General features: G+C 36.1%; 2 protein-coding genes across 3 annotated transcripts; both read left to right on the forward strand.

The window, feature by feature from the left end:
• Window positions 1–300: 300 nt before the first annotated feature.
• LOC135201526 (actin-like) lies at window positions 301–1,590 on the forward strand. The gene has a single exon (XM_064230518.1). The coding sequence runs from the start codon at window positions 333–335 to the stop codon at window positions 1,464–1,466; it is 1,134 nt and encodes a 377-aa protein (XP_064086588.1). The 5' UTR covers window positions 301–332; the 3' UTR covers window positions 1,467–1,590.
• Window positions 1,591–9,048: 7,458 nt separating this feature from the next.
• Window positions 9,049–12,315, forward strand: LOC135201511 (actin-like). Of its 2 annotated transcripts, none has more exons than XM_064230500.1 (2): window positions 9,049–9,183; window positions 10,781–12,315. In XM_064230500.1, exon 2 carries the CDS (start codon window positions 10,813–10,815, stop codon window positions 11,944–11,946), a length of 1,134 nt encoding a protein of 377 aa, XP_064086570.1. In that variant the 5' UTR covers window positions 9,049–9,183; window positions 10,781–10,812; the 3' UTR covers window positions 11,947–12,315. The 2 variants fall into 2 exon arrangements, with proteins under 2 accessions (XP_064086570.1, XP_064086571.1); XM_064230501.1 differs by lacking the exon at window positions 9,049–9,183 and adding an exon at window positions 9,319–9,343.
• Window positions 12,316–13,450: the final 1,135 nt, after the last annotated feature.

A 13,450-nucleotide genomic window follows, 5' to 3' on the forward strand; every position in this document is an offset into this window, starting at 1 on the left:
TACACCTCTGAAAAATATTATAAAACTACGACAAAAATTCGAATCACACCGCACAGGTTCCTAAAAATATTAATTCTTGAGAATAGAAAGGTCTGACTTGCTTTGAGTGACATCTTAATTGCGTGTGTTGGAGAGAGTGAGAGTGACAAAAAGTATTCCCAAATTAATCTTTTTTTTTTAAGAAAGAAACAAAGTTTTATGCATACAAACTGACTTTTAATATGAGAAAAAAAAAACGTGTATTCTTGCTTTGCATATTTAGATAATTGTAATAAACTATATTTGTATTTGATTATTTAGGTTTTCACAAGACCCCGTGACCAATCACCACCATGTGTGACGACGACGAGGCAGCGACTCTCATCTGCGACAATGGCTCCGGTCTTGTCAAGGCTGGCTTTGCCGGTGATGACGCTCCCCGAGCTGTCTTCCCCTCCATCGTTGGCCGCGCTCGTCACCAGGGTGTGATGGTCGGTATGGGTCAGAAGGACGCCTACGTCGGCGATGAAGCTCAGAGCAAGAGAGGTATCCTCACCTTGAAGTACCCCATCGAACATGGCATCATCACCAACTGGGATGACATGGAAAAGATCTGGTACCACACCTTCTACAATGAGCTCCGTGTTGCCCCTGAGGAGTGCCCCACCATGCTTACTGAGGCTCCTCTGAACCCTAAGGCCAACCGAGAGAAGATGGTTCAGATCATGTTCGAGGCCTTCAATATGCCAGCCACTTATATTTGCATTCAGGCTGTCCTCTCCCTTTACGCCTCTGGACGTACCACTGGTCAGGTTTGCGACTCTGGGGATGGGGTCACCCACATGGTTCCTGTGTATGAAGGGTTCGCCCTTCCCCATGCCATCCTCCGTCTGGACTTGGCTGGTCGTGACATCACCAACTACTTGATGAAGATCATGACAGAGCGTGGCTACTCCTTCACCACCACCGCTGAGCGTGAGATCGTCCGTGACATCAAGGAGAAACTTTGTTACATTGCTCTGGATTTCGAAGGAGAAATGAATACCGCTGCTGCTTCTTCCTCCATCGACAAGTCCTACGAACTTCCTGACGGTCAGGTCATTACTATCGGTAACGAGCGCTTCCGAGCTCCTGAATCATTATTCCAACCCTCGTTCTTAGGTATGGAATCTTCCGGCGTGCATGAAGTTGTTCACAACTCAATCATGAGATGCGACATTGACATCAGGAAGGACTTGCTGGCTAACGTTGTCATGTCTGGTGGTACCACCATGTATGCTGGTATTGCTGACAGGATGCAGAAGGAAGTCACTACTCTGTCCCCATCCACAATTAAAGTCAAGATCATTGCTCCCCCTGAGAGGAAGTACTCCGTCTGGATCGGCGGTTCCATTCTTGGATCTCTGTCTACTTTCCAGAACTTGTGGTGCACCAAGGAAGAATACGACGAGTCGGGTCCTGGAATTGTCCATCGTAAATGCTTCTAAAATATAAGAGTTGAGACCATTTCCTTATTCAACAGATATTTCATTAACTGGAGAAAGACTTTATGTCTACACAAAGTGTACATGAAAGAAGAGTATGTTTGTAAGTTTTATTAATAAATATCTATCTACCTAAAATATCTATTACAACCTCATGTGAAGCCACGAAAACTATCTATTTATTTATACTCATTCCAATGACGAGTACCTAACATTCATTTCAATCAACGATGACCTTACTTTCCATATTATCTAAGGATTCTACTATAAGTATTAATGTGTATAATGGACTGAATCGACTTTATTACCTTAATTATGTTCAGTAAAATCGGAAAGCATTCAAAAATTTATATAATAAAAACACGGGCAGGGTCTAAATGTGCACCACAATTATAGCTTTTCCATGATGCAAATGGTTATAGTGCATTTCTTCGAGAGCCATTAGTAAATTATAATTATTTCTAAACTACAAAGAAATTCCAGTAGCATTTTTTGGTGTACAACTGTGACAATTTAAGAAAGAAGAGAAAAATTCTAATTATAAGATTGGGGGAAAATGGAGACATCAGGAAAGGGAAACTTAGTATGGGTTTTAGATAACTATTCGAGTCTTCCTGTGTTTCTCAAACTTTTTTTTTTTACTCTCTCCTCTACCTTTCTCCAAGTAAAATGTATCTTGCTAATATAAAGGCAAACGAGAACGTAAGGCTCATAAATATATTTTTTTGCAAACGAGAACGTGCGGCTCATAAATATATTTTTTATGTTTTTTCAACTTAGTGTTACTTGCCTAGATAACACAATTATTTCTCTTCCTATTGACATGAAAAGATGCCAGGGGAACAGCGGCACATGAATAAACAAGGATTATACAATAATGATATCTGAAAATCCTTAGAAATATACATTTCCACGTTTTCTGTATGGCATACTAGGATTTATTGTTAAAGGGTTATCAAGGCTGCCTGAGTCAATTACAAATCAACTATACTTATTATTATTACTATATATTATTTTTATTTTTTGGAAGATGAAACCTATTCATATGAAACAACCCCACCAAAGGGGCCATTGACTTGATATTCAAGTTTCCAAAGAATATGGTGTTCATTAGGAAGAAGTAAGAGGAGGTAAAGGGCAATACATAAATATGAGATCCTGCTTATCAAAAAAGAAAAATAAATAGATAAAAATGTATTAAAATGCAAGGAGAATAATATTAGGGGAGCAATATATTGTCGTTATTCTAGACATCTTACAAAGTACATTTCTGAGATCGATGGGGATATAGTCCGAAACACTGGAAAACATGTTAAGATTTGTTTTATGGCTTAAATTTGAATTTATGCATATATTTTCTCTCTCACTTGTACATATATTTGTTTGTTTGTTTGTTTTTTATATCGTGCTTTTACGTTGCATGGTACCAGTGGTTATTCAGCAACGGGACCAACGGCTTTACGTGACTTCCGAACAACGTCGAGAGTGAACTTCTATCACCAGAAATACACATCTCTCGCACCTCAATGGAATTGCCGAGAATCGAACCCGCGACCACCGAGGTGCGACGCCAACACCATACTAACCATCGCCCTGCATTCAAAACATCTGAGTTTAGGGTCACGCGTATGGCTGAAGTTGCCCTGATTGCGACTTTCCTGTAAAATAAAAATGTAAATCTTGATCTAAAACCCGCAAGGAAGACAATCTATACGCTTATTGTAATAAAATACGGCATTCTTCCTTTATTTCTGATGCTAATTCAGTAAATAAATACTAACTGAAGATATACATAAGAATATCAGATATTTCTATGGGGAGCAATGACCAATAACATGAAGTAAATGGTGTATGTAACAAATAGTCCTCACTAGATCCCGATTTGTCGAATGTCAACAAACGGATGTTTTCTTAATCTACAAAAACACTCATAATTACGACCGGATTTGCATTTTTGTCACCAAGAGATGTTTTTAAAGCTCCTGATGCTGTCACATTCCTCGCACATATTTGCACAAGAGCCTTAACAGCCGAGAGAGTATTTCAGACTGGGATAAATTAGAACTGAGGGACCAACATGGCGTGTATGCAACCGAACTCATTACTTTGCGACCCTGATGCCAACTGCCCAATTCAACATCTAATAGAAAACATGTTCTGGGAACGAAGGTCTGTTGGTGGTTCAGATTTCTCGCTCTTACCAATACTGTTTGTTGGTCGAATAGTATAGCCTATTTGATGTGTGTATACATACACACACACATCTATGTAGTATATAAATATATATAAATATATATATATATATATATATATATATATATATTATATATATAATGTGAGTGAATTAATAACTTTTGTATATATATATATATATATATATATATATATATATATATATATATATATATATTAGAACGATACTTTCACGTATCCTTCTTCGCATTTACGTTTATTTATACGTTCACCACGTTCCATATCTTCGTGATTCAACTAAATACATACATTACATACACACACACATATATATGTGTGTGTGTATGTATGTATGTATGAATGTATTTAGCTGAATGACGAAGATATGGAACGCGTTGATGTATAAATAAAGGAAAATGCCAAGAAGGAAAAATGAAACAATGGAGTGGTTGCTAGGCCTTTCGACACAAAGTCCTTTTGCTAGCATTTGCCTTTATTGATGCAGGTATGTATGTACGTCGTACGGGTTTTTTCAAGCTGATAACGAAGCAACTGATAAAGTTGAAACTACGCGTGATTTCTTTATTTCCCAAATTCAAATACAATTTGAATAATTCTGTAAAAGAAAGCTTAACTTTGCTTGAAAGCATCGTTCTAATATATTATATATATATATATATATATATATATATATATATATATATATATATATAATATATCTGTAAATATATAATTATATATATATTATATATTATATATATAATTAGTAATTCACTTACAAAATGTGCAAAAAGGAGGACAGTGTAAACAAAGGAGCCCTTTGCCTAAAAGCATTAACAACAACAATAAACAATCACCAGATAAGGCACAGTAATTTGTATTTGTGGGACATTTACAGTACCATGGACCCATGAAGATTATCGCTTGGGACTTAAGTTTAGGAGTACTATAAAAAAAGGAAATCTCTCAGCGAAATAAATAAACTTCACGAGAGATCGAGATCAGACGTTTCCCGCTGGTTTCCCCTACCAATAATTTAATGAATATAATAATGAAAATAATAATAATAAGAATTATAATAATAATAATAATAATTGATTTGGATAGCAGCTGCCACAAACTGCTACGTCGCACCCTACAAACATCTATGGACTACAGCAGGTAATCTTTCTATTAATTTCATACTCATATTCCCCAATCCTCCCTCCGGCCTACCCACCCCCAAAATAATAAGAAATCAGTATTAATCTTGGAAACAAAACCGAATGTCAAAAGATATATTGATCAACGATAAAATACCATGAATATTAATCAATAATTTGTTAACTAAATAATAAAAATTCTATTCATATTGCAATACACACACAAATGTTACACACACACACACACACACACACACACACATATATATATATATATATATATATATATATATATATATATATATATATATATATATATATATATATATTATACAGAGAGAGAGAGAAAATAACGGGAGAGTATTTTAGCAAGGGGAACGCCGACGTTAACCAAGATAATTTAGGATTAATTTAACCTCTGGTGCCCTGCGGTATATTTATTCGATATCTTGGCTACTGCTATATGAACTAAGAAGGAGGGTTTCCATTGCTGTTGGTCTACGTGCCAGAGTAGCTCAGATCTACGAAAACGAAAGACAAGTGTTTTTATGATAAGCATCTAATTCAAGCTTTTGCACTTATTCTTGTACATATCCACACCACATGCATACATATATTTGAATTCACACACACAGATAATAGATATATATATATAATATATATATATATATATATATATATATATATATATATAGAATAACTTGATCACGAAGTATATAAAACGTGATGCTATGTATAAATAAAGGTTTTTTGCCACGAAGGAAAAAATGAAAAAGCGAGATAGCCAAGTACTTTCGGTCCTGTTCGGTAAAGGGTCCGAACAGGACCGAAAGTACTTGGCTATCTCGCTTTTTCATTTTTTCCTTCGTGGCAAAAACCTTTATTCATATATATATATATATATATATATATATATATTATATATATTATATATATATATATAAGTATGTATGTATTATAATATGTATGTATGTTATGTAATGTATGTATATATATATATAAAATAAATATATATATGTATATAATCTATATATATATATATATATATATATATGTATATATAATGATGGCTAAGAAGATGGTCTTGAAGACTGACTACTCGATCCGCTAAAAGTTTTGAACTGTGATAGCAATGTCGGCTAATTAACAATTTGTAACACTGACTTGTGGTACAGTGAAAGTTTTCATTTCTATGCAACGAAGCCGACTGACATGATCAACGGGATTTCGATAAACAGGCTTTTTGGGATATTGTATTGTACACTTTGATTACTCAAAACTATGGCATACCGTAGTCTCAATCTAATTCTTAGTATTTTGAGATTGGATGAGGTTTACGGCTCGGACCTGGTAGTTAGTAATGAGATGTGTCCTTATACTGCTTGTCCTTCACTGTGAGTCGTTTCTACTTGAAGATTATTATATTATGAATATTATTGTTACTAGTATATATTATTATTATTATTATTATTATTATTACTATACATAGTAGTGGTAGTTACTAATGAGATGTGTCCTTATAATGCTTGTCCTTTACTGTGAGTCGTATCTATATGATGATGATTATTATTATGATTATTATTGTTATTGTCATTAGTATATGTCATTTGTATTATTATTATAACTACTATTAATAGTAGTGTTAGTTACTAATGAACTGTTTCCTTATAATGCTTGACCTTTATTGTGAGTCAAATCTATATGATTATTATTACTATGATAATTGTTATTAGTGTATTCTATTTTTATTATTATGATTACTACTATTCATAGTAGTGGTAGCTACTAATGAGATGTGTCCTTATAATGCTTGTCCTTTACTGTGAGTAGTATCCACATGATGATGATTATTATTTTGAACATCATCAATATACGTTTATTATCTGTATTATTATCATTACTGCTATTAATAGTGGTGGTATTCGTAGTAGTAGTAGTAGTAGTAGTAGGTGCGTCATTATTAATAAATAATATTATACGTCCGACTAACTGCACACCAACCATGACATATATATTGTAACAAAAACCATCCCTAGTTCCCATGAAAATTGAATATTCGCCCAGGACCAACGAACTGCTTTGAATTGAGAAACAACCGCACTATTTATTTCCCCGCGGCACTAAATCTCCGCGCCACGGCTTTTCCTCCCAAGGTGTACCAAAGTGAGCACCGATCCATTTCACGAGCACTTAACAGCCAAGTATTTCGTTTAGGACAGATTATTCGGGAGTTAATTCCGTCGTGAACTGTTTTTCTTAGATCGAAGTTGGGTAAGATAGTATAGTACATCAGTCTGGTACGATTTGCATTACTGTATGGTGGACATGCGTCCGCATACTGAAAAAGATTTTTTTCGATTGCATGACTGAGTTAGAAATGACACTATAAAGGGATTGACGGAAGTTTCATTTGTAGATGAGATAACGGAGTAAGGGAGATGCAGACGGACTCTACATTTCTTTCGAAAATCCTTTGGGAAAACACTACGAGCTGGTGTCAGTTTGGCTCCTCTGGGCGCATACAGTTAATATAACCGTACCATTTCCTTCTGTTGTATGCCATGCAGAGGTATGTAGGTGTAACGTATTTTTATATATATAGTTATTTAAATCTCGTATATATATAAACACACTTTGAAATATAAGCAAATTTATTAACAAATATGATCTACCTATCTTCATTTGGCAAATTCAATTCCATGAATCTGTAACGCCTAAATTTAAAAAAAACAAACGGTAAAATAAATTATGCTCTCGCAGAAATGGTTGGCCCGGATAAGATAAGCCCCATGTTGAAAAGAAACTACTACTTTTCGGCTCGTCTAGATCGCGAATTTCTTATGGTACCGAGGCATCTAGAAATTCTTCAGTGTGCGAGCCGAATTATATCCGGACTTTTTTTTTTTAAACGCTAAAATGCGCAAAGCTAAATAAATACTTAATACTTGTAATGTATTCGTTTCTTAAGGATTGCACTGATAAACTCTACACGAGACAGTCAAGGAAATTGCTCTGATTTCGGCAGATATACGCATGTGTGAACTAAGATCAATTCTTTTCTTTCGTAGGGGTATGATGGTTAAACCCCAAATCCAATTTCCTGTAACTCGGGATCGTACCCCTGGATGGGAAATGATACATTTTTTATTTTAATTTCATTTCCCATAATTTCAGTGGAAATCGAATTAAAACTTATCAAGAGTGTTCAGTATATGTCGCCGTATTTCCAACATATGGTGTAGTTAAGAGTGATAATGAATTTATCATAGTTATGGTAAAGTCCTGAATGAATTTTTCTTATTGACCTAAGATGATCGCATGAAGCGACGAGATGAAGTGGAAGTACGACCACAACTGCATTTATATATAGTATATATATATATATATATATATATATATATATATATATATATATATATATAATATATATGTGTGTGTGTGTGCGTGTGTGTGAAACATAAATGCATATTTAAATATCTCGCCTAGATGTTTCTCGTCCATCGAAGTAGATAAAACAATTTACGTGGACACATGTTATTCACTTATTTCAAAGAGGCTGTAACGATGATAAAGTTAAGGAAGTGGTTTAACCTTCTGCTAAGTCATTGCCTTTCATTCGAGCTTTAGTTGGGCACACCGCTCATGATCAAGACAGGGGATATCCCCCTCCAACACCTTTGACAAGGTCTAATATGGATTTATTATATATCATGTGCTTTATAGTTTCTAACAAACGGCTATTTTACATAGAAACAAATCCCCAGTTAGAAGCTGATCATTTGAATCCTCACAGACGATTCAACATCGTATTACATCTAACATAAAGCGAACACTCGCGAAATTGTAGACAAGTATGGAGATCTATTTAAGGAAATCTATTCTTTTGGAATAATATATAAATGGTTTTACAATGATAATACCATTTTGCACGGGATAAAAAATGCCGAGAACGGCTGTAATTTACTTTTTCATAACGAACTAAATGTACAGCAAGTATGGACTGTTTTGAAGTAGCGTTGGATCCTGCCCTATCAAAACTAGATTGAAGCCCTAGATGAAATAAACAATGATAGATCCACTGTTAAAAGCTTCCAAAAGTCCTGAAATAATGTTTACAACCCGAAACATACTATCAATAGTCACTCTCCCCCTCCACCCCGACCCCACCCACCCCCACCCCGTCCACCCTCTCCTCCTGAAGCCATGCCCGTGCTCACTGTCTTGGGAGGAATGAGCCATGTTGGGAAGTCCCATCACGCAAACAATGTTTTTTTGGCGCAAGTCCCTGTGTTCTTGTTTAGTTTTCAACCGCTTCTTCGTATAAAAAGGGGAAAATGACTGCCAAGAGCTTTAGTCACTTTACCGACTCATCAGGGCAGGAGGAGGTAGGAAGGAGGGAAGGATTAGCGAAGGAATTTTACTTTCGAGTCTAACACGTCGGCGAGGGTGCTTTATGACAGTGGTGGAGCAGCTTACTTAATTGATTGATTGATCTTCTATAAATTGGCTTTAGTGCAGTTTCGTGCTTGATACTTTCCGTTCGCGGTATATTCAATGGATTCGAGTTCTATTTCCCTTACAAAATTTTTGTCAGTTAATATGAAGCTGTAATATCCAAAGATATTCCCATGCAAAAATCTAATGTTTATAGTATCGTCTGGAATCCATTGATTAACAGTATTAATGCCAGTAAACTGTGATATTCATATTATGTTTAATACTTTCTACTAATCTTTCGAAGCTATGAAACTATGTGAGTACAAAAGTAACAGAAAACTATTATTTTTCCATATCTGTGATTACTTCGCACGTAATTATCCTTATACACAACAAACAAACAAGCAAGTGTTTTTCTTCAATTGAAATAAACGTACGAAGCAATTAAGGGTAACGCTAACTGACGTACTCTCAAAGAAAGCTTTTCTTATCTGAAGAAAATAATTTTTTTCGTTGTGTTTGCATTGTCTCTTCTTTCATAAATAAGGTTTTCTGAAGTTTTCAGAAAATTATCATATTGTTGCTAAATATACCAATCTTTATGAAATCTTCAACATAGCAAAAAAAAAAAAAAAAAAAAAAAAGTAGATCAACCATTAAATTACAGTATTTTGAAACATGAAACTTATATACCTCAGCAAAATAAAGATTTAATAAATATGTTACTTCTGGTGGAAACAGTTTGCAATTGACATTCATCACCGTTTACCGTTTAGGTTCCTTAACAACAAATTTCCGCAAACGGGAATTATGCATCAAGTTATATAAGTGTTAATTTCGCCAAGAAATGGGTCAATCTTCATCATTTCTTCATCATTTCAGTGCCCGGAAAATTTTATCTGCAAGGCTTCCTATAACACGAATCTACATTTGTCTTCCTGGTAGCAGGTATACAAGCAAGAAAGAATTAGGTACTAGTGATTACACCTTTATATCGAACTGGTTACATTAACAAGCCTTTAATGATTCTTTCGACTTATATATAATCTTTTGTAAGTGCTGAATTATTGTACGCTTTTCATCTTGTTCACAGTTTTTTAAATGACCGGCAGGGTAGTGTTCTTAGACCTTTCTTGTATATTATTTTCATCAGTGAAAAGTGCAATTAGCAAACGATGCTATTCATGTTAAGGTTTTTTATTCTGTGATATTGAATTGCTGCTAGCTTTAACAGACAATTAGAACGGAGCAGCAACTGGTGTAGTCCATGGAGTATGAAGCTGATCTGCATAAAAACTAAGACTTCATTGTTTACCAGCTCTGTCACAGATCTACTATACCTCACGGTTTACTTTGTACAGATAATATTGTATTTAATGATTCTGAATTTATCATTACTTGGTGTTTACGTCAAGCTTTCGTTTTCCACAGTAATCTACTGTCAGAAATCTACTGCAGGTATTAGTAAGGTTTCCTAAAAATACAGTTTTTCAGCAGCTTCAGTAAACACCCTAACAATACCTAACTCATTCTCATCATTTCCAGATTTCAGTTTGACTCCATAACCAACCACCACCATGTGTGACGAGGAAGAAGCAACGGCGCTCGTCTGCGACAATGGCTCCGGTCTTGTCAAGGCTGGCTTTGCCGGTGATGACGCTCCCCGAGCTGTCTTCCCCTCCATTGTTGGCCGCGCCCGTCACCAGGGTGTGATGGTCGGTATGGGTCAGAAGGACGCCTACGTCGGCGATGAAGCTCAGAGCAAGAGAGGTATCCTCACCCTCAAGTACCCCATCGAGCATGGTATCATCACTAACTGGGACGACATGGAGAAGGTCTGGTACCACACTTTCTACAATGAGCTCCGTGTTGCCCCTGAGGAGTGCCCCACCATGCTTACTGAGGCTCCCCTTAACCCCAAGGCCAACCGTGAGAAGATGACTCAGATCATGTTCGAGTCCTTCAACATGCCCGCCATGTACGTCTGCATCCAGGCTGTCCTTTCCCTCTACGCCTCTGGCCGTACCACTGGTCAGGTTTGTGACTCTGGTGATGGTGTCTCTCACATGGTGCCTGTCTATGAAGGTTTTGCCCTTCCCCATGCCATCCTCCGTCTGGACTTGGCTGGTCGTGACATCACCAACTACTTGATGAAAATCATGACTGAGCGTGGCTACTCCTTCACCACCACTGCTGAGCGTGAGATCGTCCGAGACATCAAGGAGAAGCTCTGCTACATTGCCCTGGACTTTGATGGTGAGATGAACACTGCTGCTGCTTCCTCTTCTATTGACAAGTCCTATGAACTTCCTGATGGACAAGTCATCACCATCGGTAATGAGCGTTTCCGAGCTCCTGAATCTCTCTTCCAACCCTCTTTCTTGGGCATGGAATCTTCTGGAGTTCATGAAGTTGTTCATACCTCCATCATGAAGTGCGACATTGACATCAGGAAGGATTTGCTGGCCAACATTGTCATGTCTGGTGGTACCACAATGTATGCTGGAATTGCTGACAGGATGCAGAAGGAGATTACAGCTCTCGCTCCATCCACAGTCAAAGTGAAGATCATAGCTCCTCCTGAAAGGAAATATTCTGTCTGGATTGGTGGGTCCATTCTCGGTTCTCTCTCCACCTTCCAGGCTATGTGGATTACGAAAGAGGAATATGAAGAATCTGGTCCTGGAATTGTTCATCGAAAATGCTTCTAACATTGTTTGATTTGTTGTATTTTTATATTGTATATTTTCAAAATTTCTTGTAGTAGCTTTGGACTTGTTCAGTTCAATTCAAATAAAGATTTCTCTTTTATTGTCAGTAAACGATTACGCAGTAATGGATTACGAATATTGTAAATGTTATTTTCAGTAAATACTGACTACTTTTCCCAGCATTATAATAGATGTAAACCACTCCACTCTCCAAATAGTAATATTACGCCATGCTTTCGTTACTATCCTATACTTCAAAATTCATGTCTTCAAGGTTTCATAAAAATTGTAAAACACAAACATACGAGAAAACATTTAACATCCCATAAATGTCCACGCTTTTACTTAAAATATATCTAAAACCCTCACCTTCACTCGTTTTGATAATCCCAAGGTAAGAAAGATTAGCCACCCTAACAAGAAATTACTCTTTATGTAAATGTCTAAAAATTTACGTACTACTTTCGTGTTTCGCACGCTAATCATACGCTCTCAAGTATATATGTAACTATGCACATACTTGTCACCTGTGTGAATTAGTGAGCAACTTGGCATTCCATTCACCCATCTCAAATATTGTGCACTGCCAATGTTTTCGTTGAAAATGAACACTATTAAAACAAATAAGATTACAAGAAACGCTACAGAGAAAACTGGAACCGTAGGATATCCGTAAACTAATAATTGGGGGCACACAAATGACTCATGTTTTATGTCCTGTAACAAGCCGCACTTATTACCTTTAAACAATGCGGTAAATTTATTATTATATTTAGAAATATGAGAGTACTGGACACATTTTATGCTAAACTCTGGCTTCGACAAATCACACTCGAACAAACTTCCAGGTGCCTAATTAAGTGCTTAGGCTTAGATACACGGTGAACTTATCATGCATGTTAAATATATAGAAAGATACTTCGGTCCCTCTCTTTCCAGAATGGGTTTCAGTATGAGCAAGAAAATGACACAATGATGCAATACGAAGATTTATTAAGAGAAACAAAATGACAGGCAACAATGCAGCGCGAAAATTTAACTAAGCATCAACCCACCAGGATTTGTTTCTGCGAAAAAAAAAACTGAGGTTAATTCACTGCATTACGTCTAACTCTTATCGCATCATATTTCTCATTTCGTGCTGCCTTCCTGAATTCCTTGTCATCTTTGAATAAATTCACACCACACCGAAGGCAAAACTCTTACGAGGAAAGAAGGGGACAATTTATTTCAGTAGTTGTAGTGCTAAAGTGGAAAAAAATTCAGTAGCTGACTGCTAAAATATCGTTAACACTTACTTTACCAAATTATGCAACTATGTATAACAAGATAAAAATAACAAATTCTAAGCTTCCCTGGCACCGATTCGGTATTGTTTTTATTGCTCTAAATTTAAGAGCTTTAAATTTGGCCAGAAGATTCAGTGGTGAAATACGATTGTTAAGTAAGTCAGCGGATGTATATGCTCATCTTCATTAGCTAACTTTTTCCTGACCGATTTCAT

This window comes from Macrobrachium nipponense, chromosome 28 (assembly GCF_015104395.2).
Source record: "Macrobrachium nipponense isolate FS-2020 chromosome 28, ASM1510439v2, whole genome shotgun sequence".
Taxonomy (NCBI): Eukaryota; Metazoa; Arthropoda; class Malacostraca; order Decapoda; family Palaemonidae; genus Macrobrachium; species Macrobrachium nipponense.